The sequence below is a fragment of the Rhinopithecus bieti genome, unplaced genomic scaffold (genome assembly GCF_001698545.2).
Source record: "Rhinopithecus bieti isolate Rb0 unplaced genomic scaffold, ASM169854v2 scaffold_6439, whole genome shotgun sequence".
NCBI classification, from domain to species: Eukaryota; Metazoa; Chordata; class Mammalia; order Primates; family Cercopithecidae; genus Rhinopithecus; species Rhinopithecus bieti.
Genome location: NW_016805421.1, coordinates 619499 through 645285, shown reverse-complemented (window position 1 = coordinate 645285; position 25787 = coordinate 619499). Strand labels below are relative to the sequence as shown.

Sequence of the window (25787 nt, the reverse complement as noted above, 5' to 3'; positions counted from 1 at the left end):
CTCTCTCTCTCTCTCTCTCTCTCTCTCTCTCTCTCTCTATATATATATATATATTTTTTTTTTAAAGTACAGATAGGGTCTCGTCATGTAGCCCGGGCTCTTCTCAAATTCCCGAGCTCAAGCAATCCACCTGCCTCAGCCTCCCAAAGTACTGGGATTACAGGTGTGAACCACCACACCTGGGCTGTTTTAGGTTTTTAAATCAGGTAGACGGAGTATTTTTATTTAAGAATTTAGTGGTACAAGAATTATTTTAAAATCATGCGCAGCCCATTCTGTTTCATTTATTTATTTAAAACAATTTTTTAGAGGTGGGGTCTCTCTGTGTTGCCAGGGCTAGTCTGGAACTTCTGGCCTCAAGCGATCCTACTGCCTCAGCCTCCCAAGTAGCTGGGACTACAAGCCTGTGCTGCTGCACCTGGCTCATATTTTCACAAACTTTCTAGTATTAAGGAGGACATGGAAACTAGAGATTTAATATGTCCGTTTCTTTTAGAAACGAGACCACTTACATGGACTTGGAGCTTGAATTATTTGTCCGGGCACTGATTCCTCTGTTCTTAGCACATATTTGTGAGATATTTATTTTATTTATTTTTTTGAGGCAGAGTCTTGCTCTGTCACCCAGGCTGGAGTACAGTTGTGGGATCATGGCTCACTGCACTCTCAACCTCCTGGGCTCAATCAGTCTTGTAACTTCAGTCTCCCAAGTAGCTGGGACCACAGGCATGTGCCACACCAGGCCCAGCAAATTTTTTGTTTTTATTTTGTGCGGAGATGGGGTCCCACTATGTTGCCCAGGCTGGTCTCAAACTCCTGGCTCAAGTGATCCTCCCACCTTGGCCTCTCAAAGTACTGGGATTACAGGCATGAGCCACTGCACCCAGTCTGTGAGATATTCAGATCAAGGAGTTCATATCATGCCTGTGTTGCAGGATGAAGATAACTATATGGAAATCAGACTTTAATTCTTGACCTTATTACCTGTTGTTTCACAGTTATTGCTACACATTTTAACTTCACAATTTATATAATTTAGCATGAGTTAATTTAGCAACACTCTTTGTTGCCAGTATCCTTTAACTCTCTTGACCCTTTTTGTTTACACCAGTCTGATGAAATTCCACACACTTGATCAGTCTCGTGTTCTTTCTTGTTCCTGTATATCTTGTGAGCACTACTAGACGATGTAAAGAAATTGCTGTGGAAAACAAAGTCATGTTTGCCAACCTCAGATGGGACCTCAAAGCTTTCCAGGAATACTCCCACTCATCTGCTCATTTTTCCTTTCTTACACCTTCTGAAACCTCCCACCCCAGTGCTCTCTTAACTCATATAAACTTGTCGCCTGGAATCATTCAGATGGCAGCTCCCTCATTTTTGACTACAAGCCGAAAAACCCACTTATATCAGCATCCATTCTTTCCTTCTCTCCTCCTGGTACAGTAAAATAGATGTCCCCCAGAATTGTCCAAGGTTAGTCCGTCTTCCTGGTGCCCTGGATCTTATCTCTTCAGGCTGTCTCCGGGATCTCAGCCCTAAAGTTATCTCTACTTTTTTCTTTCCAGAGGTTCTAAGACATGCTTTAAATGCTCATCTTGAAAAACAGCCAGCCAGAAAATCCTTTGATGCCACATCCCTCTTTATCTTTGACTTCAGAGTCAAAGTCCTTGAGTTGTCTGTATTTGTTGCCACTTTTATGTCCTGCTGACTTCTTAACTCACTATACTTTGGCAGCTTTTGTCTCCTTCGTCACCGGTAACCACATTGATGCTACTTTGAATCAACAGATCGCCTCTGTATCTTGCTTTCTCTTTGGCATTTGTCATGTTGATCATTTTCTCCTTCACTTTCCTTGGCTTAGTTATACCATACTCGCCCCCAACCCCACCCCTTCAGTCATCCTCAATGTTCTTTGCAAGATATCTTTCTTGTCTCTCCCTAAATATTGGTGACCGCCAGGCCTGCCGGGTCTTGATCCTCTTCTTGTTTCATTCTACATGCAGCTCCTGATGTATAGTCTGTGATGGTGGATCCCTGTCTTGAGCTTCATATTGATAAGTTTAAATGCCTTTTGGATTGTTCCACTTGAAGTTACTACAAATAATCAATTTTAACATGTTCTGCACGCCTGTAATCCCAGCACTTTGGGAGGCTGAGGCAGGTGGATTGCTTGAGGTCATGAGTTCTAGGCCATCCTGGCCAACATGCTGAAACCCTGTCTCTACTAAAAATGCAAAAAATTAGCCAGGTGTGGTGGTAGGTGCCTGTAATCTCAGCTACTCGGGAGGTTGAGGCAGGAGAATCGCTTGAACCTAGGAGGCAGAGGTTGCAGTGAGCCAAGATCGTCCCGCTGCACTCCATCCTGGGTGACAGAGCAAGACTTCGTCTCAAAATTAAAATAAAATAAGTAAAATAAAATGTTCCATACTCAGTCAACTCCCCTACCTTGGTGCGCCTTGCAACCCACACCCCCATTTGTTTTGTTTGTCCTCCTGTGTTCATTATCTCTGTGAATGGTTCCATTATCCAGCTATTTTTTTTTTAAGCCAAAGATTTGGAAATATCCTTAACACCTAATCCATCTACATTTTTCTTATACAATCAGTCAAGCCCTTTAGATTCTGTCTCCTGAGTAATTTTAATGTATTTCCATTTGTCTTTTCAGTAGTGCTGTTACTCTGTTGACATAGCCTTTTAACCTGTGTCCCTGTATTTAATCATGCTTGCCTTCAACTTAAACAATATTGCCAGAGGGACCATTTTAAAAGGCAGATTAGGATAAAGTGTGAATTCTTCCCAATGGATTTTACTGTACTTTTCTAGTCTCTTATCACTTTTCCTCCTCCCTGCAGTAGTTGCCTCCATAACTTTAGCTGTATCTAACGTCTTTCCATTTATACAGTAAGAAATGCTTTCTTATTTCCAAGCCATTTCACAAGCTCTTCAGGCAGCGTTTCATTTCCCCCTCCCTATGCAAAACAGACGTAAATTTGGCTAACTCATCCCTAAAATCTTGGTTTAGGTGTCCCTGTTCAGACTAGATGATCTTCCTATTTGTAGCCTATCTTGTAATTCCTTTTTCAGTTGTTACCCACTAGACTTATACTACCTCTGGGGCAGTGACTTCATGTTGCATTCCAAACAGCTGACAAGGTAGGGCCTAGTAAATACATGAGGACAAATGGGACAAAGAAAACCTGTGCTGGAATCAGAAGAGCTCCAAGGACTAAGCTGTCTGTTGTGGGCAAGGCAAAGAAGACAGCTGCGTTTGGGCTGCCTCCCCTTCTTCAGTCCCAGCTTAGAATCCTCAAAAAGTCAAATCCAGATGACTTATTGGAAGGCCTTGGGGTAAGGAAGTGTGATTTCAGCTTTCTATTCACTCCCCACAGAAATAGCACTCTTTCTTGATTCATTTAACTAACATTTATTGATGCCATATGTGTGCGAGGCGTTGTTTATTGGTAGCTAAAATCTTTACCTGAGTCAGAACCTTTTTAAAATAAAACATATTTTAATGTGTAAAAACTGCTTGAGAATATACTTTGACTCCAACGTCTTCAGACTTAAGTCAATTAACAGGTATATATAGTTGGCTTCTGGTTACGTTTTGTTTTTATAGGAGGAATAAGAACCCCTAAGTATTGGATGCAACAAGTGTAGATGAGAAGTTAATTTGAAGAAGATATAGAGCTACAGAAACAAAGATTGAAGACCAACTTACACTGCCAATTTTAACCAGAGGTGCCCTTGCTTAACCTTTTCCTTTTAACTAATGGGGACAAATTGAGTCTGTGCATGGAGAATTTTGTTCTTATGTGTATTCGAAGGTAGTTTTTGTCCATAAGTGATAAAGGATTTAAGAAAAGAGTTCCTTTGGAAATAAAATAGAGTTTTACTGCATTTGGGGTCCTGCTATCTAAAAATATGAGAAAGAATTATGAATAAACATGATTCTTGCCCTTCAGGAGCCTAAGTTTATTGTTGTCTGAATTGATTGCTGACATAATTATTTCCCAGAGAAAGTTTTCTTAAGATAATGTGTGTGTGTGTGTATATGTGTGTGTATTTATATGTTCTTAGAATGTTTTATAAAATCAATTTTTATTTTATTTATTTTTAATTTTTTTAGAGACAGAGTCTTACAGTGTTTCCCAGGCTGCAGTGTAGTGGCACAGTCATAACTCACTGCAGCCTCAAACTCTTGAGTTTAAACAGTCATGCTACCTCAGCCTCTTGAGTAGCTGAAACTATAGACACGTGCCAGCATGCCTGGCTTATTTTATTTTTCTAGAGACAGGGTCTCACTCTGTTGCCCAGGCTGGAGTGCAGTAGTGTGAACACAGCTCACTGCAGCTTCAACCTCCTTGGCTCAAGTAGATCCTTCCACCACAATGTCCCAAGTAGCCGGCATAACAGGTACGTCCCACCATGCCTGGCTAATTTTTAAAATTTTTTGTAGAGCGGGGTCTCATTGCATTACCCAGGCTCAAGCAATCCTCCCGCGTTGTCCTCCCAGAGTGCTGGGATTATAGACGTGAGCTGCCATGCCTGGCCTTATTTTATTTTTTAGTTGATGAATGATAGATATACATGCTTTCAAAGTAAGTGTGATAATTTAATACATTCATATACTTTGTAAAGATTAAATCACTGTACTTGGCATATCCAGCCCTTAAATATTTGTGTTTATGCTAGAACTATTCGAATTCTTCTAGCTATTTTGAAATATAGAATAGATTATTGTAAACTACAGTTACAGTACTGATCTGTCTGACGCTAGGTCTTATGACTTCTGTGAAACGTTTATTAGTACCAATTATTCAACTTCTCTTCATCCTCACCCCCAACCCCCTTAGCCCTCTGGAAAGCATCAGTCTACTCTCTATGAGATCCGCTTTTGTAGTTCCCACATAAGAATGAGAACATGTGATATATTTGTCTTTCTGAGCTTCGCTTATGTCACTTAGAATGACCTCCAGGCCGGGCGCGGTGGCTCAAGCCTGTAATCCCAGCACTTTGGGAGGCCGAGACGGGCGGATCACGAGGTCAGGAGATGGAGACCATCCTGGCCTACACGGTGAAACCCCGTCTCTACTAAAAATGTGAAAACTAGCCGGCGAGGTGGCGGCGCCTGTAGTCCCAGCTACTCCGGAGGCTGAGGCAGGAGAATGGCGTGAACCCGGGAGGCGGAGCTTGCAGGGAGCTGAGAGACGGCCACTGCACCCCAGGCTGCGCGACAGAGCGAGACTCCGCCTCAAAAAAAAAAAAAAAAAAAAGAATGACCTCCAGTTCCATCCTTTTTATTGTTTGTTTGTTTATTTATTTATTTATTTGAGTCCGAGTCTCAAAAAGGCTGGAGTGCAGTGGCCTGACCTTGGCTCACTGCAACCTCTGCTTCCCAGGTTCAGGCGATTCTTGTGCCTCAGCCTCCCCAGTACCTGGGATTACAGGCACGTGCCACCATGCCTGGCTAATTGTGTGTGTGTGTGTGTGTATATATATGTGTGTATGTGTATATATGTCTGTGTGTATATGTATATGTCTGTGTATATATTTAGTAGAGATGGGTTTTGACATGTTGACCAGGCTGATCTCAAACTCCTGGCCTCAAGTGGTCTGCCCACCTTGACTTCCCAAAGTGTAGTTCCATCCTTGTTGCTGCAAATGGCAGGATTTCATTCTTTTTAATGGCTGAATAATATTTCATTGTGTACATATGCTACGTTTTTTTCATCCATTGATGTGCACTCACGTAGGTTGATTTTATTATCTTGGGTACTGTGAGTAGTGTTACAATAAACATGGGCACATAAATGTCTTTTTGATGTATTGAATTCCATTCTTTTGGATATATACCCAATAATGGAATTGCTGGATCATATGGTTGTTCAGTTATTAGGTTTTTGGTTTTTTTGAGATAGAGTCTTGCTCTGTTGCCCAGGCTGGAGTATAGTGACACAATCTCGGCTCACTGCAACCTCCGCCTCCTGGGTTCAAGTGATTCTTCTGCCTCTGCCTCTGAGTAGCTGGGATTACAGGTATGCGCCACCTCGCCTGGCAAATTTTTGTGTTTTTAGTAGAGATGGGGTTTTATGTGAGACAGGCTGGTCTCAAATTCCTGTCCTAAGTTGATCTGCCTGCCTTGGCCTCCCAAAGTGCTGGCATTACAGCCCTGAGCCACCGTGCCTAACCAGTTACTAGGTTTTTGAGAACCTGCATACAGTTATTCATAGTGGTTGTACTAATTTACATTCCCACCAACGCAGTTCCAGGGTTCCCCTTTCTCTGCATCTTTTGAGAACATCTGCTATCACCAGTCTTCTTGTTAAAAGCCATTTTAACTGGGGTGAGATTATGTATCTTTATAGTTTTATTTGCATTTTCTGATGATTTGTGATGTTGAACATTTTTTCATATATGTGTTGGCCATTTGTATGTCTTCTTTTAGAAATGTCTGTTCATATCTTTTCCTTTTTTTTTTTTTAAGACAGAGTCTTGTGCTGTTTCCCAGGCTGGAGTGCGGTAGCTCGATCTCGGCTCCTTGCAACCTCTGCCTCCTGGGTTCAAGCAATTCTCCTGCCTCAGCCTCCAAGTAGCTGGGATTACAGGTGCGCACCACCATGCCTGGCTGATTTTTGTATTTGTAGTAGAGATGGGGTTTTGCCATGTTGGCCAGGCTAGTCTCAAACTCCTGACCTCAAGTGATCCACCCGCCTCGGCCTCCCAAAATGCTGGAACTTCAGGCATGAGCCACCGTGCCTGCCCTTTTCCCCAAAAGGGTTCTTTTTGCTTAAAATTGTTTTGGCTATTTGGGATGTTTGTGGCTCCACATAAATTGTAGGGTCATTTTTTCTATTTCTGTGAAGAATGTAATCTGTATCAGAATACCAAAGACAGTCTTCGCAGAAGTAGAAAACACGATCCTTGGCCGGGTGCTGTGGCTCACGCCTATAATCCTGGCACTTTGGGAGGCTGAGGCGGGTGGATCATCTGAGGCTGGGAGCTTAAGACCAGCGTGTGACCAACATGCAGAAACCCCGTCTCTCCTAAAAATACAAAATTAGCTGGCCGTGGTGGCGCATGCCTGTAATACCAGCTACTCGGGAGGCTGAGGCAGGAGAATCGCTTGAACCTGGAAGGTGGAAGTTGTGGTAAGCCAAGATCGCGCCTTTGCACTCCAGCCTGGGCAACAAGAGTGAAACTCCATCTCAGAAAAAAAAAAAAAAAAAATCCTAAAATTGTTTTCGGTATGGTCATTTTAACAATATTAATTCTTCCAGTCCATGAGCATGGAATATCTTTCCATTTTTTGTGTGTCTGCATCAATTTCTTTCATCAGCTTTATAGTTTTCCGTGTACAAATTGTTCACTTCTTTGGTTAAATTAATTCCGGCTGGTCACGGGGGGCTCATTCCTGTAATGCCATCACTTTGGGAGGCTGAGGAGGGGAGATCACTTGAGGCCAAGAGTTCAAGACCAGCCTAGCCAACATGGTGAAACCCGGTCTCTACTAAAAATACAAAAGAATTAGCCAGGCATGGTAGTGTGCACCTATAGTCCTAGCTACTCGGGAGAGTGAGGCATGAGAATGGCTTGAACCCAGGAGACAGAGGCTGCAGTGAGCCAAGATTGGCGCCACTGCATTCCAGCCTGGGTGGCAGAGTGAGAATCTATCTCAAAATAAATAAATAAAATAGTAATAATAATAATAATAATTCCTGGATTTTTTCTGTTCTTTGTAGCTATTGTAATGGGATTGCTTTCTGATTTCTTTGGCAGATTGCTCACCGTGAGCATACAATGGTGTATGCTATTCTGTACACCATTGATGTATAGAAATGCTGCTGATTTTTGAATGTTGATTTTGCATCCTGGAATTTTACCGAATTTGTTTATCCATTCTAACAGGTTTTTTTGGTGGAGTCTTAAGGCTGTTCTGAGTATACAGTCATATCATTTGTGAACAAGGCTAATTTGACTTCTTTTCCAATTTGGTTACCCTTTATGTTTTTCTCTTGCTTAACTGCTCTGGCCAGGACTTCTAGTACTGTATTGAATAAGAGTGGTGAAAGTGGGCATTCTCGTTCCAGATCTTAGAGGAAAATCTTCAGTTTTCCCTATTTAGAATGACGTTAGCTGTGGGTTTTTCATAAATAATCTTTATTATTGTGAGGAATGTTCCTCCTATGCCCAGTTTTGTTGAGGGTTTTTATCATAAAGGGATGTAGAATTTTATCAAATGCTTTTCCAGGATCTATTGAAACTATCGTATGGTTTTTGTTCTTGTTTCTGTTAAGGTGATATATCACATTTATTGATTTACATATTGTATTAGTCTCTTTTCATGCTGCTGATAAAGACATACCCAAGACTGAGCACGTTACAAAAGAGGTTTATTGAACTTACATTTCCACATGGCTGGGGAGGCCTCACAATCATGGCCGAAGGTGAAAGGCACATTTCACATGGCGGTGGCAAGAGAGAGAAAGAGAGCCAAGCGAAATGGGTTTCCCCTTATCAAACCATCAGATCTCGTGAGACTTACTCACTCCGGCGAGAACAGTATGGGGTAAACCGCCTCCATGATTCAATTCTCTCCCACCTGGTCCCTTCCACAACACATGGAAATTATAGGAGTACAATTCAAGATGAGATTTGGGTGGGGACACAGAGCCAAACCATATCACATATGTTGAACCATCCTTGCATCCCTGGGATGAATACCACTTTATCATGGTGAATGATCTTTTAGTGTGTTGTTCAATTTGGTTTGCAGGTGTTTTATTGAGAATTTTTGTATCTGTCTTCATGTGTGATATGGGCTTGTAGATTTTTGTTATTGTTGTTTTGTCTGGTTTTGGTGTCAGGATAATGCTGGTCTCCAGATGAGTTTGGAAGTCTTCCTTTCTCTTCAATTTTTTTTGAAGAGTTTGAGTAGAATTGGTGTTAGTTCTTCTTTAAATGTTTGATAGAATTCAGCAGTGAAATGATCAGGTCCTGAGCTTTTCTTTGATAAAATACTATTTATTATGGCTTCCATCTCATTACTCATTGTTGATTTGTTGAGGTTTTCTATTTCCTTGTGGTTCAATCTTGGTAGGTTGTATGTGTCCAGGAATTTATCCACTCACTTCTGGATTTTATTGAATTTGCTGGTATATAGTTGTTCATAAGGATTCTTTTTATTTCTTTGATCTAGTTGTTATGTCTTCTTTTAATTTGTTACTTATTTGGGTCTTCTCTATTTTGTTAGTCAAGCCAAAGGTTTGTTTATTTTCTTTAACTTTTCATTAAAAAGTTTCATTTCGTTGATCTTTTTGTCTCAGTTTCACTTATTTATGCTCTGATCTTCATTTTTTCCTCATATGAATTTGGGTTTGATTTGCTCGTGGTTTTCAAGTTCCTTGAGGTGTATTATTAGGTTATTTGAAGTCTTTCTACTTTTTTTCTTTTTTCTACTTTTTAAATATAAGCATTTATTGCTTTCAACTTTTCTTAGTACTGCTTTTGCTGTATCCTATAGATTTTATGTTGTATTCCCATTTTCATTTGTTTTAAGAAAGTTTTCATTTCCTTCCTAATTTTGTTATTGATCCATTGGTCATTCAGGAGCATATTTGTGAAGTTTCCGAAGGTTTTCTTACTTATTTCTAGTTTCATTCCATTGTAGTGAGAAAAGATACTTTATATGATTTCTTTTTAAAAAAATTGTTCAGACTTGTTTTGTGGCCCAGATATGTCTATTTTTGGCAGTAGTCTATGTGCTGATGAAAATAATATGTATTCTGCAGTGGTTAGGTGGGTGTTCTTTAAATGTCAGGCCTATTAGATCTAGTGTATCGTTTAACTGATATTTCTTTGTTGATTCTTCTGTTAGATGATCTGTCTATCACTGAGAGTGGGGTGTCAAATTCTCCTACGTTATTGTATTGCATTCTATTTAGATCTATTCATGCTTGCTTTATTTTTATTTATTTATTTATTTATTTATTTATTTATTTATTTATTTATTTGAGACAGAGTCTCATTCTGTTGCCCAGGATGGAGTGCAATGGCGTGATCTTGGCTAACTGCAACCTCTTTCTCCCAGGTTCAGGCGATTCTTCTGCCTCAGCCTCCCGAGTTGCTGGGATTACAGGCACCCCCCACCATGCCCAGCTAATTTTTGTATTTTTAGTAGAGAGAAGGCTTCACCATGTTGGCTAGGCTGGCCTCAAACTCCTGACCTCAGGTGATCTGCCAGTCTCGGCCTCCCAAAGTGCTGGGATTACTAGTGTGAGGCACCGTGCCCAGCAGTGTTTGCTTTATATGCTTGAGAGCTCTGGTGTTGGGTGATGGAGATATTTATAATTGTTATATCCTATTTCTGGATTGACTGCTTTATCATTATATAGTAATCTTTGTCTCTTTATAGTCTTTGATTTGTAGCATATTTTATCTGATGTAAGTATAGCTAGTCCGGCTATTTTTTGGTTTTCAGTTGCATGTAATATCTCTTTCCATCCCTTTACTTTCAGTCTATGTATGCTTTTATTGGTGAGGTGGGTTTCTTGTGGACAGTATATAATTGGCTCTTTTTTCTTCATTTATTCAGCCACTCTGTGCCTTCTAATGGGAGAATAAAGCCCCTTTACATTGTGTTATGAGGTTGGTGCAAAAGTAATTGTGGGTTTTCCTTTTAAAAAAATATTATTGGTAAGTAAGGATTTACTACTGGCATTTTGTTGTTTTCTGGTTGTTTTCTACTCTTCTCTTCCTTTCTTAACTGTCATCCTTTGTGGTTAAATGCTCTTCTCTGATAGTGTGTTTTACTTTGTTACTGTTTATTTTTAAATAACTTATTATTGGTTTTGGCACTGTGGCTACCATGAGGGCTCACATAAGACATCTTATTGAAGTGCATTATTATCTTAAAGCTATGACAGCTTATATCTCAAATAATAGAAACAAATAAAAATAAAATTCTATATTCACATTTTGGCTTTCAGTTATGTTAATTTGCATGTTTTATGTTGCCTATCTCTTAAAAGTTACTGTAGATATTGTTTTTGATAGATTTGTCTTTTGTGCTTCACAATAGAGTTATGAATAGGTTGCACACCACAATTATAGTGTTCTTCTAAATGTGTATGTGACTTAATTTTTCCATTGAGTTTTGTATCTTCCAAAAAAAATTTTTTTGCATGTTAGTGGTTTTTTTGTTTCATGTTGAAGAACTCCGTGTAGCATTTTTGCAAGTCTTGAAGGTGGTGGATTTTGTCACCCTTTGGGAAATACTTTATCTCTCCTTCATATTTGAAGGATAACTTTGCTGGCTACAGTATTTGTAGAAGACAGTATTTTGTCTTTTAGCATTTTGAAAGTGTCATCTCGCTCCTTCCTGGCCTGTGTGGTTTCCCTTGATGAATCTTTTGCCAGACAAATTGGAGCTCCTTTATATATATATGTTTTTGAGACGGAGTCTCATTCCATCACCCAGGCTGGAGTGCAGTGGCACAATCTCAGATCACTGTAACCTCCGCCTCCTGGATTCAAGCAATTCTCATGCCTCAGCCTCCCAAGTAGCTGGAATTACAGGTGTGCACCACTTTACCCTGCTTATTTTTGTATTTTTTAGTAGAGATGGGGTTTTGCCATTTTGGCCAGGCTGGTCTCAACCTCCTGGCCTTAAGTGATCCACTCACCCTGGCCTCCCAAAGTGCTGGGATTACAAGCATCAGTCTTGTGCATAGCTGCTTCGTTTTTGGTACTGCCTTTTTTTTTTTTTTATAATTTTGAGACAGAGTTTCACTCTTGTTGCCCAGGCTGGAATGCAATGGCACAGTCTTGGCTCACTGCAACCTCTGCCTCCTGGGTTCAAGCAATTCTCCTGGCTCAGCCTTCCTGAGTAGCTGGGATTACAGGCATACGCCACTGCACCCAGCTAGTTTTATATTTTTAGTAGAGACGAGGTTTCTCCAGATTGGTCAGGCTGGTCTTGAACTCCAAATTGAAGTTTTGTGGCAACCCTTTGTTGAGCAAATCTGTCAGCACTATTTTTCCAGCTGCATGAGCTCACTTTGTGTCTCTGTCGCATTTTGGTAATTCTCAAAATATTTCACACTTTTATTATTGTTATTTTTGAACAGAGTCTCGCTCTGTCATCCAGGCTGGAGTGCAGCAGCACGATCTTGGCTCAGTGCAACCTCTGCCTCCTGGGTTCAAACAAGCATGTCTGACCAATTTTTGTATTTGAAGTGGAGACGGGATTTCACCATGTTGGTGAGGCTGGTCTTGAACTCCTGACCTCAAGTGATCTGCCTGCCTCAGCCTCCCCACATGCTGGGTTTACAGGTGTAAGCCACCATACCTGGCCCCTTTTAAAATTATTATTATACCTGTTATGGTGATCAGTGATCTTTGTTACTATTGTAATGGTTGTGGAATGCCAATGCACTGCGCTCCTGTAGGACAGTAAACTTAATAAATGTTTTGTGTATTGTGACTGCACCACCAATTGGCTTTTCTCTCATATCTCTTTTCTGCTCAGACCTCCCTATTCACTGAGACACAATGATATAGAAATTAGAATAGTTACAACCCTACAGTGTCTTTTAAGTGTTCAAGTGAAAGGTCTCTTCCTTTAAATCAAAAGCTAGAAATGATTAAGTTTAGTGAGGAGGGTGTGTTGAGATGGGCCAAAAGCTGGGCCTGTTGTGCTAGTTAGCCGTTGTAAATGCAAAGGGCAAATTCCAAAGGAAACTTTTAATAAAAGTTCTGCTCCATTGAAGACATGAATGATAAGGAAGCAAAATAGCCTTGTTGCTTATGTGGAGAAAGTTTGAGTGGTCTGGCTAGAAGATCGGACCAACCACAACATTCCTTTAAGCCAAAACCTAATCCAGAGCAAGACCCTAAATCTTCTCAATTCCATGAAGACTGGGAGAAGTGAGGAAGCTGCAAAGTAAAGTTTGAAGCCAGTAGACGTTAATTCATGAGGTTTAAGGAAAGAAGTCATCTTTATAACCTTTAAGTACAAGGTGAAGCAGCAAATGCTGACTGATGTAGAAGCTTCAGCATGTTATCCAGAAGATCTAGCTGAGATAATTCATGAAGGTGGTTATGTGAGAGAATAGATTTTAAAGTAGATGAAACAGCCTTCTGTTAGAAGAAGATGCCATCTAGGCCTTTCATAGCTAGAGAGGAGAGGTCAATGCCTGGCTTCAAAGCTTCAAAGGACAGGCTGACTCTTGTTAGGGTTTAATGCAGTTGGCAAATTTAAGTTGAAGCCCATGCCCATTTACCATTCTGAATATCTTAGAGTCTTTAAGAATTATGCTAAACCTATTTTGCCTGTGCTCTACAAATGGAACGACAAAGCCTAGATGACAGCACCTCTGTTTACAGCACAGTTTACTAAATATTTCCAGCCCACTGTTGAGACCTACTGCTGAGAAAAAAGATTTCCTTTCGAAATATTGCTGTTCATTGGCAATGACCTGATCACCCAAGAGCTCCGATGCAGGTGCACAAGGAGATTAATGTGGTTTTTATGCTTGCTAACACAACATTCATTCTGTAGTCCATGAACCAAGAAATGCTTCCAACTTTTAAAGTCTTATTTAAGAAATATATTTCATAAGGCTGTAGCTGCTATAGATAATGATTTCTCTGATGGATCAGGACAAAGTAAATTGAAAACCTTCTGGAAAGGCTTCACCACTCTAGATGCCATTAGGGACAATTGCAATTCTTAGGAAGAGGTCAAAATATCAACATTACCAAGAGTTTGGAAGAAGTTGATTTCAACCTTCACAGATTACTTTGAGGGGTTCAAGTCTTCAGTAGAGGAAGGAACTGCAGACTTGCTGCAATTTTTTAAAATTTTATTTTTTATTTTTAGACAAGGTCTTACTCTGTTGCCTGGGCTGGAGTGTAGTGATGCTCACCACAGCCTTGACCTTCTGGGCTCAGGTGATCCTCCCACCTCAGCCTTTTGAGTAGCTGGGACTACAGGTGTGCGCCACGGCAACCAGCTAATTTTTTGTGTTTTCTGTAGAGGCGGTTTTGCCATGTAGCCCAAGCTGGTCTTTAACTCCTGGACCCAAGCGACTCGCCTGTCTTGGCCTCCCAAGGTTCTGGGATTACAGGTGTGAGCCACCACACCCAGCCAAGTTCAGTAATTTTGTTTGATTTAAAATTTACCAAGACAACAGAGACAGCTTTGTAACTTCTAGTACCATCTCTGAGCAAAAGTCAAATAGTAGTAGTATGATGGAGCAGCAGCAAAAGAACAAAGGTAATCCAGAACTAGATAAGTCATTGAATGATGAAGTGGTAATTGTGTTATTAGTTGGTGTTTTCCTCTGTATAGTACTAAGTATTTATTTTTGGGATTACTTTACATTTCTCAACTCTGCAAGTGTAATACTCGTATTAAATAGTAATTTGTGTGGTGCTTCAAAATTAAAATAGACTTGATGTGGGAAAATTTTGGGTCATGTTTGACAAAATACTTGCAACATAATATCTGAAATTAGGTAGATAATTTCATGTATAACAAAGGTGAAGTTATGAAGACATGAGTTTTTTATTCCACTGAAAGGAAACTGAAAATGTTGTTTAGAAGGGAGCAAATCTAAATTGTAAACATGTAAAATTCAACACAATATTTTGAGAAACAGTGACAATTAGTATTCTCAAAATTTAATATCAAGGAGAAAAATTAGTTTCTAAATTATTTGAAAGACAACTTCTCTTAAAATTAGCCTTTGGAATTTATTCTTGCTAATGGTCGTATGACAAGTCTTATGACCCCATCATGGATATTTATATAGGAGAGGAGATCATCATGTGATTCTTTGTTTGTTTGAGCCAGTTCTTTTCACTTTGTGATACTAGTGGAATCATACTTGATTATTCTTTCTTATTTTTAGGTGAAATTCCAGGCAAACATGTTAAGTAGGGAAGGCCCTGTTGGTGCCATGGAAATAGCAGGAAACCAAGAATCAAGAGATCAGGTTCTGAAGCCCACTCTGCCATTAAGACACTATCAACTTATTTGGGCCTTGATTTTCTTTTCCATATAGCACATTCATTTGTATGTTTTCTCAAGTGCCATTTTAAATACTTTTTGATAGCATATACAGAATAATTTTGGTTTTGGTAGGAATTAAGATAAAGTATATATGAAGTATTTTTTTTTTTTTTTGAGATGGAGTTTCACTTTTGTTATCTAGGCTGGAGTGCAGTGGCGTGATCTCAGCTTGCTGCAGCCTCCACCTCCTGGGTTCAAGCGATTCTCCTGCCTCGGCCTCCCAAGTAGCTGAGATCACAGACATGCACGACCACGCCCGGCTAATTTTGTATTTTTAGTAGAGACAGGGTTTCTCCGTGTTGATCAGGCTGGTCTTGAACTCCAGACCTCAGGTGATCTGCCTGCCTCCGCCTGCTAAAGTGCTGGGATTACAGGCGTGAGCCACTGCACCCAGCCTGAAGTATAATTTTTAAATATATATGCTTGTGCAAAAATGAGGAGCAAGTAGAGAGTTGATAAAAACTTTATGAACTCAGGTTGGAAAACAGTTTGTGTTAAATGTTTTATTATTGTAACGTGTTCCAGCCTATAATATGAATCCTAGGAGAACAACCATGTACCTGTAATGGAAGAAACTCCTGTGATCAAAGAAGGTGGTAGGGAAAAGGACACACACAAAAAGAGTTCTAGTTGGGAGGGTTATGTTAACTGTTGTAAAATTGAAAAAGAGCTATGAAATGCCTGCCAACATGTCTTGAACTGTGTATACTTTCTTTTGTTGTGGTGACTGTTTTTGTGAAATAAAATGTTTCATTTATTCCATTTATAAATTATTAGCTGCATTCTAGGCCCTTGTTTTAGAATTGAAGATGAGAGTAGAGAACAAGATGAACTTGAATCCTTCCTTTTTGGAATTTAACTTTTAATAATAGATATGGACAATAAACAACACATTTAAAAATTGTGATACATGCCATGAAGAAAATAAACTGTAATGTGATAGAAAGTAATGGGAGAGATAGTGGTTGAGAACTGTGACCTGAATGTTGGAAAGCAGCTAACTAGAAAAGACCAGGCAGATAAACACCTTGAGATGGAAAAAGGAACAGAAACAAGAGCCAACTGAGAGAAGGAAAGAATAGCCTGAGATGGGTTTATAGAGGGACCACCTTTTAGGATATTGACCATGGTAAGGTGTTGAGATTTTATTCCAAGTGCAATGAAAAACTATTGAGGGGTTTAAGCAGGGAAAATTACTTGGTGCAGTAAACATTTTTCAAATATCACTCTTTGTGGAAATGCATTAGAGGGAGGCAAGAATGGAAGTTCACTATTAATAGTAGGACAGGAGAGAAACATCATGGTTTGGTTTAGACAAGGGTCATTCATTGGAGATGAAAAAAGTGGACAGAGTTGATGCATATTTTGCAGATGGGACTGACAGAATTTGCTAATAGGCTGTATATTGGGAGGTAAGGGAAATAGTTCCAAATACAGATTTTTTTTGAAGAAAACATCTAAAATTGGTCTTTTAAAACATTTGTTCTCCCTGCCTTAAAATACGATAGTTAATACTAGTATTCTACATGGTAAATGTTTCCTTGACACTTTTATCATTTTTATTTTATTTTATTTTTTAGGCTTATGCATCTGGATGTGACATTGTAATACTGGGAAGCGATTTTGAAAGATTACAGATAATCCCAGGAGCTAAACATGGAAATATTCAAGTGGGATGTGTAGACTGTTCAATGCAACAAGGCAAGGTTTGTAATCTTGTAATATACAAATTTGTTTGGAATATGGTTTTTGTCAGGATAATCTCTGAAGTATGTATTTCCTATTGAATTAGAGACTTGGCTTTGTTTCAAAGATAGTGTAGCTAGAAAAATTTTTGGCTCTCTAAGATGCATTCTAAGAGTGCCAGAAATTCTGTTCTTATATAATTTTAAATTATAGCATCATCTTCTCTGAGAAAGAAATATAGTACTTACTGATATAGAATGAGTCTAAAGCTTACGTATTTAAAAGGTGATTGGATTGGGGGAAAGGAGTAACAATAAATCTTCAACATTTACAAATAAACTAAAGGAAATGATTTAGAGTTTTTTTTTGTTTGTTTGTAAACAGGTAGTTATCTCCTTGTAACTTCTGTGTAACAAGGGCTGTGTAACTTTGTGGAAATGAAAACTCTTCTAGAATTTATAATATTCTAAGCCCATAAGAAAAGTGAAAACTTTATCTGAACTTCTATTTGCATATGAAAATTAAAAGGTAACCTTGAAAGTAAAATAGTAACAACAAAAACAGAAGAAACAAAGTAGAAAATTTTTCTAGATCGGGTTAAATACAGTTCCTGTAGTACCAGAATGAGGAAGTCATACTAGTGGGCAAGGCAGCATAATATGTAGCTTAAAATAACTCCATGTAGGCATAGATGGTAAGGCCTATGTATAGTTGTAGCTAGACTGGACTGAACTTTGCAAATAAATGATTCCACTAGAACATTTTGTGCAAGGAATCAAAAGCGTCATATGAGTCCATGAACCCAATCATTTGTTTTTAAACCTAATCTTCATTTGAGGTAAACCTTCTAGTATTAAAAGTTGCTTCCTGGGACTTAAAGACACTAATTATAAAAGGAGTTTCTGTTCTCTCAATCTTTACATATTTGTTGGACTACTAGTCTTTTTGTTACATGGTATTCCTTCCTTTTAATATAGTTACAAGTTTCCTATCTTTTGTTGAGGCCTCTGATGACTTCTTGCTATACAACAAAAATGCTCTTTATTATGGAATGCTGAAAATCCTTTATTTTTTAATTTTTTTTTGTTTGTTTGAGATGGACTCTTGTTCTGTTGCCCAGGCTGGAGTGCAGTGGCGCAATCTCGGCTCACTGCTGCCTCTGCCTCCTGGGTTCAGGTAATTCTCCTACCTCAGCCTCACGAATAGCTGGGATTACAGGTGCCCGCCATCACACCCGGCTGATTTTTGTATTTTTAGTAGAAACGGGGTTTCACCATGTTGGTCAGTCTGGTCTCAATCTCCTGACCTCGTGATCCACCCTCATCGGGCTCCCAAAGTGCTGGGATTATGTGAACCACGGCGCCCAGCCTATCTTTGAGATTTTTATTTTCATTCTCTTCATGTTTGTTTGATCTCCTAGCTCTTCTGTTCTGTAATCTTTCTTAACTGTATAAATACTTGCTTAATACTATCTAGACTCACATGGAGTTGGTTAATGTTAAAAATCTAATTTAATGCTTTCCAATATGGGCTATCTTTTTGTGATAGACTATATGACAGTCCAGGTTAGCATGAAGAAATCATGGCCAGGTGTGGTGGCTCATGCCTGTAATCCCAGAGCTTTAGAAGGGTCAAGGTGGGCAGATCGCTTGAGACCAGGAGTTTGAGACCAGCCTGGGGCAACCCTGTCTCTACAAAATAAAAATAAAAAGTAAATACCCGGATGTGGTGGTATGCTTCTGTAGTTCTAGCTACCCGGGAAGCTGAAGTGGGAGAATCACTTGAGTCCAGGAGTTCCAGGCTGCAGTGAGCTCTGATTGCACCACGCACTGCAGCCTGAGTGACAAAGCAAGACCCCATCTCTAGAAAAACAAAAAGAGGAATTAAGAAGTCATTTGGTTTTATAATCATTCTAATGAAGAAATATTTTCTTCATTTACAGATATCAGTATTATCATAGTGGTTCCTTAAAGTATCAGGAAGAAAATTGGCAGGTTCTGGTACCCGGGGACTTTTGACTGTTTGCATTTAAGAAGGAAATGTTCTTTGGGAAGCCAAGGCAGGTGGATCATGAGGTCAGGAGTTCAAGACTATTATGGCCAAAATAGAGAAACCCCGTCTCTACTTAAAAATACAAAAAAAAAAAAAAAAAATTAGCTGGGCATGGTGGCAGGCACCTGTAATCCTAGCTACTCAGGAGACTGAGGCAGGAGAATCGCTTGAACTTGGGAGGCAGAGGTTGCAGTGAGCCGAGATCCCGCCATTGCACTTCAGCTCGGGCAACAGTGTGAGACTGTCTCAAGAAAAAAAAGGAAATGTTAACGTCATAGGCACCTGTATTTTTATTACTGCTGTTTTTTTCTTTGTGCTGTACTACCACCTAACTCATTTTTCTGAGAAAATTAATCCTCATTTATCCTGTTATTCATCAGCTTCAAAATATTCTTAGCCCATTACCTTGGAAAAGTTCAAATTGTTCACCTTGGTGTGAGGCGTTTTACAACCTGGTTCAGACCTGCCTTTTTAGTCTCAGGTACTCTATTCTGTTATAAGGAGCACTCTTTTCTTGGTGGGATGGTGGTCATTCGCCTCTAAACATATATTGCCTCTTTTAATGTTTACACCTGTGTTCATACACTATGCCCTATTTATAAAGTTGAATACTTGCTGCTTTTTGAAATCTCACCTATAATTAAAGGCCCAAATTAACACTTCCTCCAGATCAGTGCAGCACAAGTGACATCTATATCCTAAGAACTCAGAATGCTTAAAATATCCATTCACAGTTTTTTTCTCCGTATGTATGTTGTGTCCTCATTTCTTACCTTCCTCTTTACTAGATCATATGTTCTTTTTTCTATCCCTGATTCATTCATTTAATCTCTGTCTGTCTCTCTCTCTCTCTCTCTCTCTGTTTGATTTCTAATATTTTGATGTTCTTCATATGAGACTCACTCAAATTTTTGTAGTAGTTACCTTATAAAACAGAGCCAGGAAAGGTTATGATCCATCAATTTAAAGAGTAAATTCAAAGGATAAATAAAGTAGAATATGTTTTAAAATGTACTCAGGAGTTTCCAGAGGAATAGACCTAAGTTATATTTTTAAAACGTTAATATACACTGACGGAATTATGAATTTTGAGGATGGATGACAATAATTAACATTTACTGTGCATATTGTATGTCACTTATTATATGCTAGGTGTTTTACAAATGTTATTTCAACCCTCAAAATAATGCTGTTAGGAAGATAGTATTGTACATATTATGAACACTGATATGGAAACTAACGTTTGGAGAGATTAAGTTGCTAGTTACATAGTAAGTAGCAGTTCTAGGATTCTAATGCAGATGTGATAGTCTTCAAAACTGACATTCTTAAGCATCAGTGAGTGAAATTGTGTGTACTGGCATAAAGTTATAGTATTCATTTCTTTGCTTTTTTTTGATTCATGAGTAAGTTAACATATCCTTGATAAGTTCTTTTTTTCTTTTTAAAAGATTGCAGCATCTTATGGAAACGTTATCTCCATTTTGAACCAGTTAACCTACCGAAACAAAAGAAAATTTGGTCAGTAATTTATGATTTTTTCTTTTAGGAATTGAAGTGTGTTAAGTATTAAAAGAGCGTAAAATCAGAGTGATCATGAAGTACATCGGTATAACTTACATACTATAATTGAACCTACATGTTAAATTCCATTTTGATATTAAAAAATATTTAAATTTTTCATTGGAATAGAGTTAAAATAAATTGTGCCAATGAATTGTTAAAATGCTTTATTATTTTATTTCTGAAATTTTTAATTTTATAATACTTCAAGAGTCAGTAACCTAAAGTTTGGCACTTACTTTATTGCTAGTATCAAATACTCTTGTCCAGCCATATGTAGTACTTTTTCTTTGTTTTATAATCTACCTTTATTCAGATTTTTTGTCTCTTCAGGGCTTAACTTTCTTGCATTATTTAGATCATGTAATACAATCGTTAATAGGTCAGTGAATGTTTTTCTTTATAAGGAAGCTGTACTCAGAAACAGTTCTGAAAACTGGTTACCCAATAGTTTATAAATATTTGCATCATGTTAGTAGATTTTATAGGTTCTTTAATGCTCGTGCCTGTAATCTTCTCTACTTAAGAGGCTGAGGCAGGAAGATTACATAAGGCCAAGAGTTTGAAACCAGCCTGGGCAAGATTTTTAAAACAGTTTATCCAGACATGGTGGCGCATGCCTATAGTCTCAGCTGCTCAGGAGGCTGAGACGGGAGGATCATTTGAGCCCAAAAATTTGAAGTTGTAGTGAGCAGTGGTTGCAGCACTGCATTCCAGCCAGGGTGACACAGAGAGACCCTGTCTCTAAAATAAAATAAAACAAACCATCTGAAAGAAGGTAAGTATAGTGTCATTGAAAGAGCAATATTTTGGGGGTCATAGGACTGGTTTCTATTTCTGGGTCTATCTAGCTAGTTGGTCTTAGGTAAGTCAGCCTTATGAAATTCTTTGCTCAACTCTCAAATTGATTAATATCTATTCAGTCTTGATAGGAATATTATTAGGCTAACATGTCAAAGACCATTTAGAAATACATTAATTATAAAGGATTAAACTGTTTTAATAGCAGACATACCTTTATATATCTTTTGATAGTTTTCATATCATCTTCACTTAGCTCATTAGTATTTTACAAATTACTTCAAACCTAGTTTGTACAGCTATTATTTCTTCTTTTTACGAATAAGGCAGTAGAGTAGGCTCAAAGAATATAGTGACTTGACCAGTGAAACAGCTGTTAAGCCACAGAGCTAAGAGTAAAACCATTTTAAAAAATCAAAGTATTGATTCCTAGGTGTGAGCGTCCTTTCCTTACTTTGTGTTAATGAAAACTATTTTCTGAGTTAATTGATATTTATCTTTAAATTTCACAGAAGTAGTGTTCACACTTCTGATTTCTATTTTTATAGATTGCCTAGTGAATCCAATATTTGAGCCTCTTAAAGGCTTAAGAATTAGTAATTGGCGGCTGGGCGCGGTGGCTCAAGCCTGTAATCCCAGCACTTTGGGAGGCCGAGGCGGGCGGATCACGAGGTCAGGAGATCGAGACCATCCTGGCTAACACTGTGAAACCCCATCTCTACTAAAAAATACAAAAAACTAGCCGGGCGAGGTGGCGGGCGCCTATAGTCCCAGCTACTGGGAGGCTGAGGCAGGAGAATGGCGGTAACCCCGGGAGGCGGAGCTTGCAGTGAGCTGAGATCCGGCCACTGCACTCCAGCCTGGGCGACAGAGCGAGACTCCGTCTCAAAAAAAAAAAAAGAAAAGAATGAGTAATTGGCAGTACTAAAAAGAAATGTTTTAGGTGATTACCCCACCCAGCCCAGAACAGTGTATTTCAATACTCAATAAATATTTATTAAATAAAATAAGTGGCTTTTGAAAATCACTATGTTATGTTAAAATGCCTTTATTGGGAAGGATAAAATAGAGAATTTCAGTGTTTGGCCATTTTCTCCTTTACTAATTATGAATATAATACATAAAACTCAAAAAGAGGCTGGTTTATTGGCTTATCAGCACTGACTTTGCAGAAGGGATAATAAAAAACTTGAAGAAGGGCTAAAGTGGATCAAATGGTAAAGTTACAGACTTGAAAGATGTATAAAATCTATGATTCTAGAATATAGTCTCAGAATCTTCAGATCCTTGTAAAAATATTTCCTTTTCTTCGTATATTACGGAGTATTCTTTTAAGATGGTGGTCTTCATGAGAATTGCACATCACAGCTACCATTGGGTATATGTGCCCAGATCCTGCCCTGGGAATTTCTAAATCTGTAGCTGTAGGATTGTGTCAGTGCACTTATATGTCTTGTTCCAGAGAGGGTTCTGGTATGTACTGTGATTGAAAGACATTCCTGCAAGACAGTCTTTCATGAAAGCATATTCTGTAGGTCACCTATGTCAAAATCACCTGGGGTGTTAAAGTACAGGTTTCTGTGCCCCATCCTGAAACTTTTGAACCTGAATTTTTGGGTACAGGTCTTGGAAATTTGAATTTTTAGTAACATCTCAGGCTATTGTTTGTTGTACCAAAGTTTGAGAGCCACCACATTAAGAGAGTATGAGTCTCAATCTGTAATTGGGCTGTGAACTCAGCTTAGTGTAGACCACAACCTGAATTTAAAAAGAGAATGAAATAGAGAAAATATCAGAGTATGTCACATGTAATAAGGATAAACGTAGGTTGTTTTTATTTGTATGTGTATGTGTTCTGGGTCACAATACATTGTATATTTCTTACTGATTTGTAGGCAGAAAAAAGGGAAAAAGTTTGCTCTAAGAAGCTGTAAGGCGATAAATTATATAGTAGTATCAAAACATTACATCTTTTATTCTGAATGTTCCCACATACCATTATGACCTCAGATGGAGATAAAACAGTAAAAGAGAAGGAAACATCAAATAGTAAAGCCACAGACACTTTTAAAATTAAATTTTTAACTATAACTGTAGTAATAATAAATTAATAATTAAATCTGAGGTTAATAAGACTGATATCCAAGGTAGCATATGGTTATTGGCTGTTTATACTAAAGATAGAATCTTGACCACCAGTAATAGATATTCTCTTACATGTCTTCTTTATCATATATTCTCTATTTTTGTTGACTGAATTGAACATTTTGTTATCTTTAAAACTGTGTTATTGTAAGAATAGCAAGCGTAAACATACACATTTGACAGAGAAAAGATGCCAATCATAATGGGCTAAATGACTCTTTTCTTAATTTTAGGAATTATATAGTCAGTGGCAGAAAAGTGGCCAATTTTTTCTGGAATCAATAGCACACAATATAACTTGGGATCCCACAGGTAAGAAAATAAGCAGGATTAACTAAAATGAAATATCATTTGCCTAGTTGTTCTTATTTTTATTACTCTCATGTATTTCACTTGCGCTGTGTGTAAGATTGTGGGGAATACCAAAGAGGTAAAATGGATTATGCCCTTTTAGAGTTTATACTGAAACGAAGACAGATATGCACTGTAAGAAATGAGAGAATGTTCTAAGTGCCATAGTAGGATACCCATTGTTTTTGGAAAGAGATATTTCTCTGGAGAATTAAGGTTTTATTGAAAAGGAGTCTTTGGACCTGAGAGTAAACAGACTTTAGCAATGAAAGTTGAGTAGATGGAACAGGAAAAAAGTGAAATTTAAGAAAATATATGCCGGATATGGTGGCTCACGCCTGTATTGACAGCACTTTGGGAGGCTGAGGTGGGCAGATCACCTGAGGTTGGGAGTTTGAGACCAGCCTGACCAACATAGAGAAACCCCATCTCTACTAAAAATACAAAAAATTAGCCAGGCGTAGTGGCGCATGCGTGTAATCCCAGCTACTTGGGAGGCTGAGGTTGGAGAATTGCTTGAACCCGGTAGGTGGAGGCTGCGGTGAGCTGAGATCATGCTATTGCACTCCAGCCTGGGCAACAAGAGTGAAAATCCATCTCAAAAAAAAAAAAAGAAATAAAATATAATGAATATTTGTATCAGTTATCTGCATTAGAAAAGCATCCTCCAAAATGATGGATGGCTTAAAACATCCATCATTTTGTTGCTTATGATTCTATTGGTCAGGAAGGCTCTGTGGGAATGGCTTGTCTATTGTTCCATGTGGTAGTGACTGAAGCAGTTTATCTGCAGCTGAAAGATCCAAGAAAGGCTTTGTTCACATATCTGGGCCTTGCTGCTTGCTATATCTACTACAGTGCCTTTGTTCTCCTCCACATGACCTCTTCTATGGCTCTCTCTAGCAGGGCAGCCTGGATTTTACATGATGGCTGCATTCTGAGAGTGAAAGTGGAAGCTACAAGGAAGTCCCAGACTGTTATTCCTGCCACATTATATGGTCACAAGTCCAGCTAATATTAAGGAATGGGAGACATAGACTCCACCTCTTGATGAAAGATATGGCAAAGTCATATTACATGGGGGCATCACCATAAGGAGACATAATTTATTGGGAGCCATTTTTACCATTCTACAAAAGTGACCGAAGTCACAGAGAAAGAAAGCATAAGATACATTATAATAAGGATTAGTACTTCACTGGGCTGAGTCTCAGTGGTGGTAAGTAGTATTTATACAACTGAAGAATGTACAATTGTTTGTACAGTAAACTACCCCTGTATTATTATCCCATTTAAAAATTCCTGTCACTGGGCACGGTGGCTCAAGCCTGTAATCCCAGCCCTTTGGGAGGCCGAGATGGGCGAGATGGGCGGATCACGAGGTCAGGAGATCGAGACCATCCTGGCTAACACAGTGAAACCCCGTCTCTACTAAAAAATACAAAAATAAGCCGGGCGAGGTGGCGGGCACCTATAGTCCCAGCTACTCGAGAGGCTGAGGCCGGAGAATGGCGTAACCCAGGGGGCGGAGCTTGCAGTGAGCTGAGATCTGGCCACTGCACTCCAGCCTGGGCGACAGAGCGAGACTCCGTCTCAAAAAAAAAAAAAATTCCTGTCAACAAGTAAGGCTTTCTTACACATGCAATAACATATCTAGAACTATTTCGATACAAAGATATATGGAAAGGGTTAGCAGTATTAGTAAGATTTAAGGACATGTTTCCCGTGAAAGTGAACATTGGTTTACCAGCAGCTAGCAACTTCCACATATGACCTTGTATTTGTGAGGTATTAGCCAAATGTGGCATGGGGGTGATAGACCACCATCATGCCAAATAATAGTTTCGTTGCCATCCGCAGCAATGCTGTGATTACCTTTATGCCAACGTAGGTTGACATGACTAAATTTAGTTTGAAAATCTCCATGTACACTCCAATCTGTGATAAGGTAATTACGACTTTTTCCTTTTACTCGTGGCTCACTACCTCTACACCTAGTCCACTCTAGTTGGGAAACACCTCCGGACACATCATGGATAGGGCATAAAGATAATGTAGTTGATAGAGTTTCATTAAGTACTGCAGTATGATTATACTTAAAACTTTGAGC

At 38.8% G+C, this 25787-nt stretch overlaps 1 protein-coding gene across 1 annotated transcript in view; it reads left to right on the top strand.

The window, feature by feature from the left end:
• Positions 1-25787, top strand: part of DMXL1 (Dmx like 1) — a 185310-nt gene that overhangs the window by 7761 nt on the left and 151762 nt on the right. Inside the window, 4 exon segments of the mRNA XM_017872341.1 lie at positions 16660-16785; positions 20269-20296; positions 20299-20342; positions 23560-23638. Coding sequence (XP_017727830.1) covers positions 16660-16785; positions 20269-20296; positions 20299-20342; positions 23560-23638 — 277 coding nt within the window.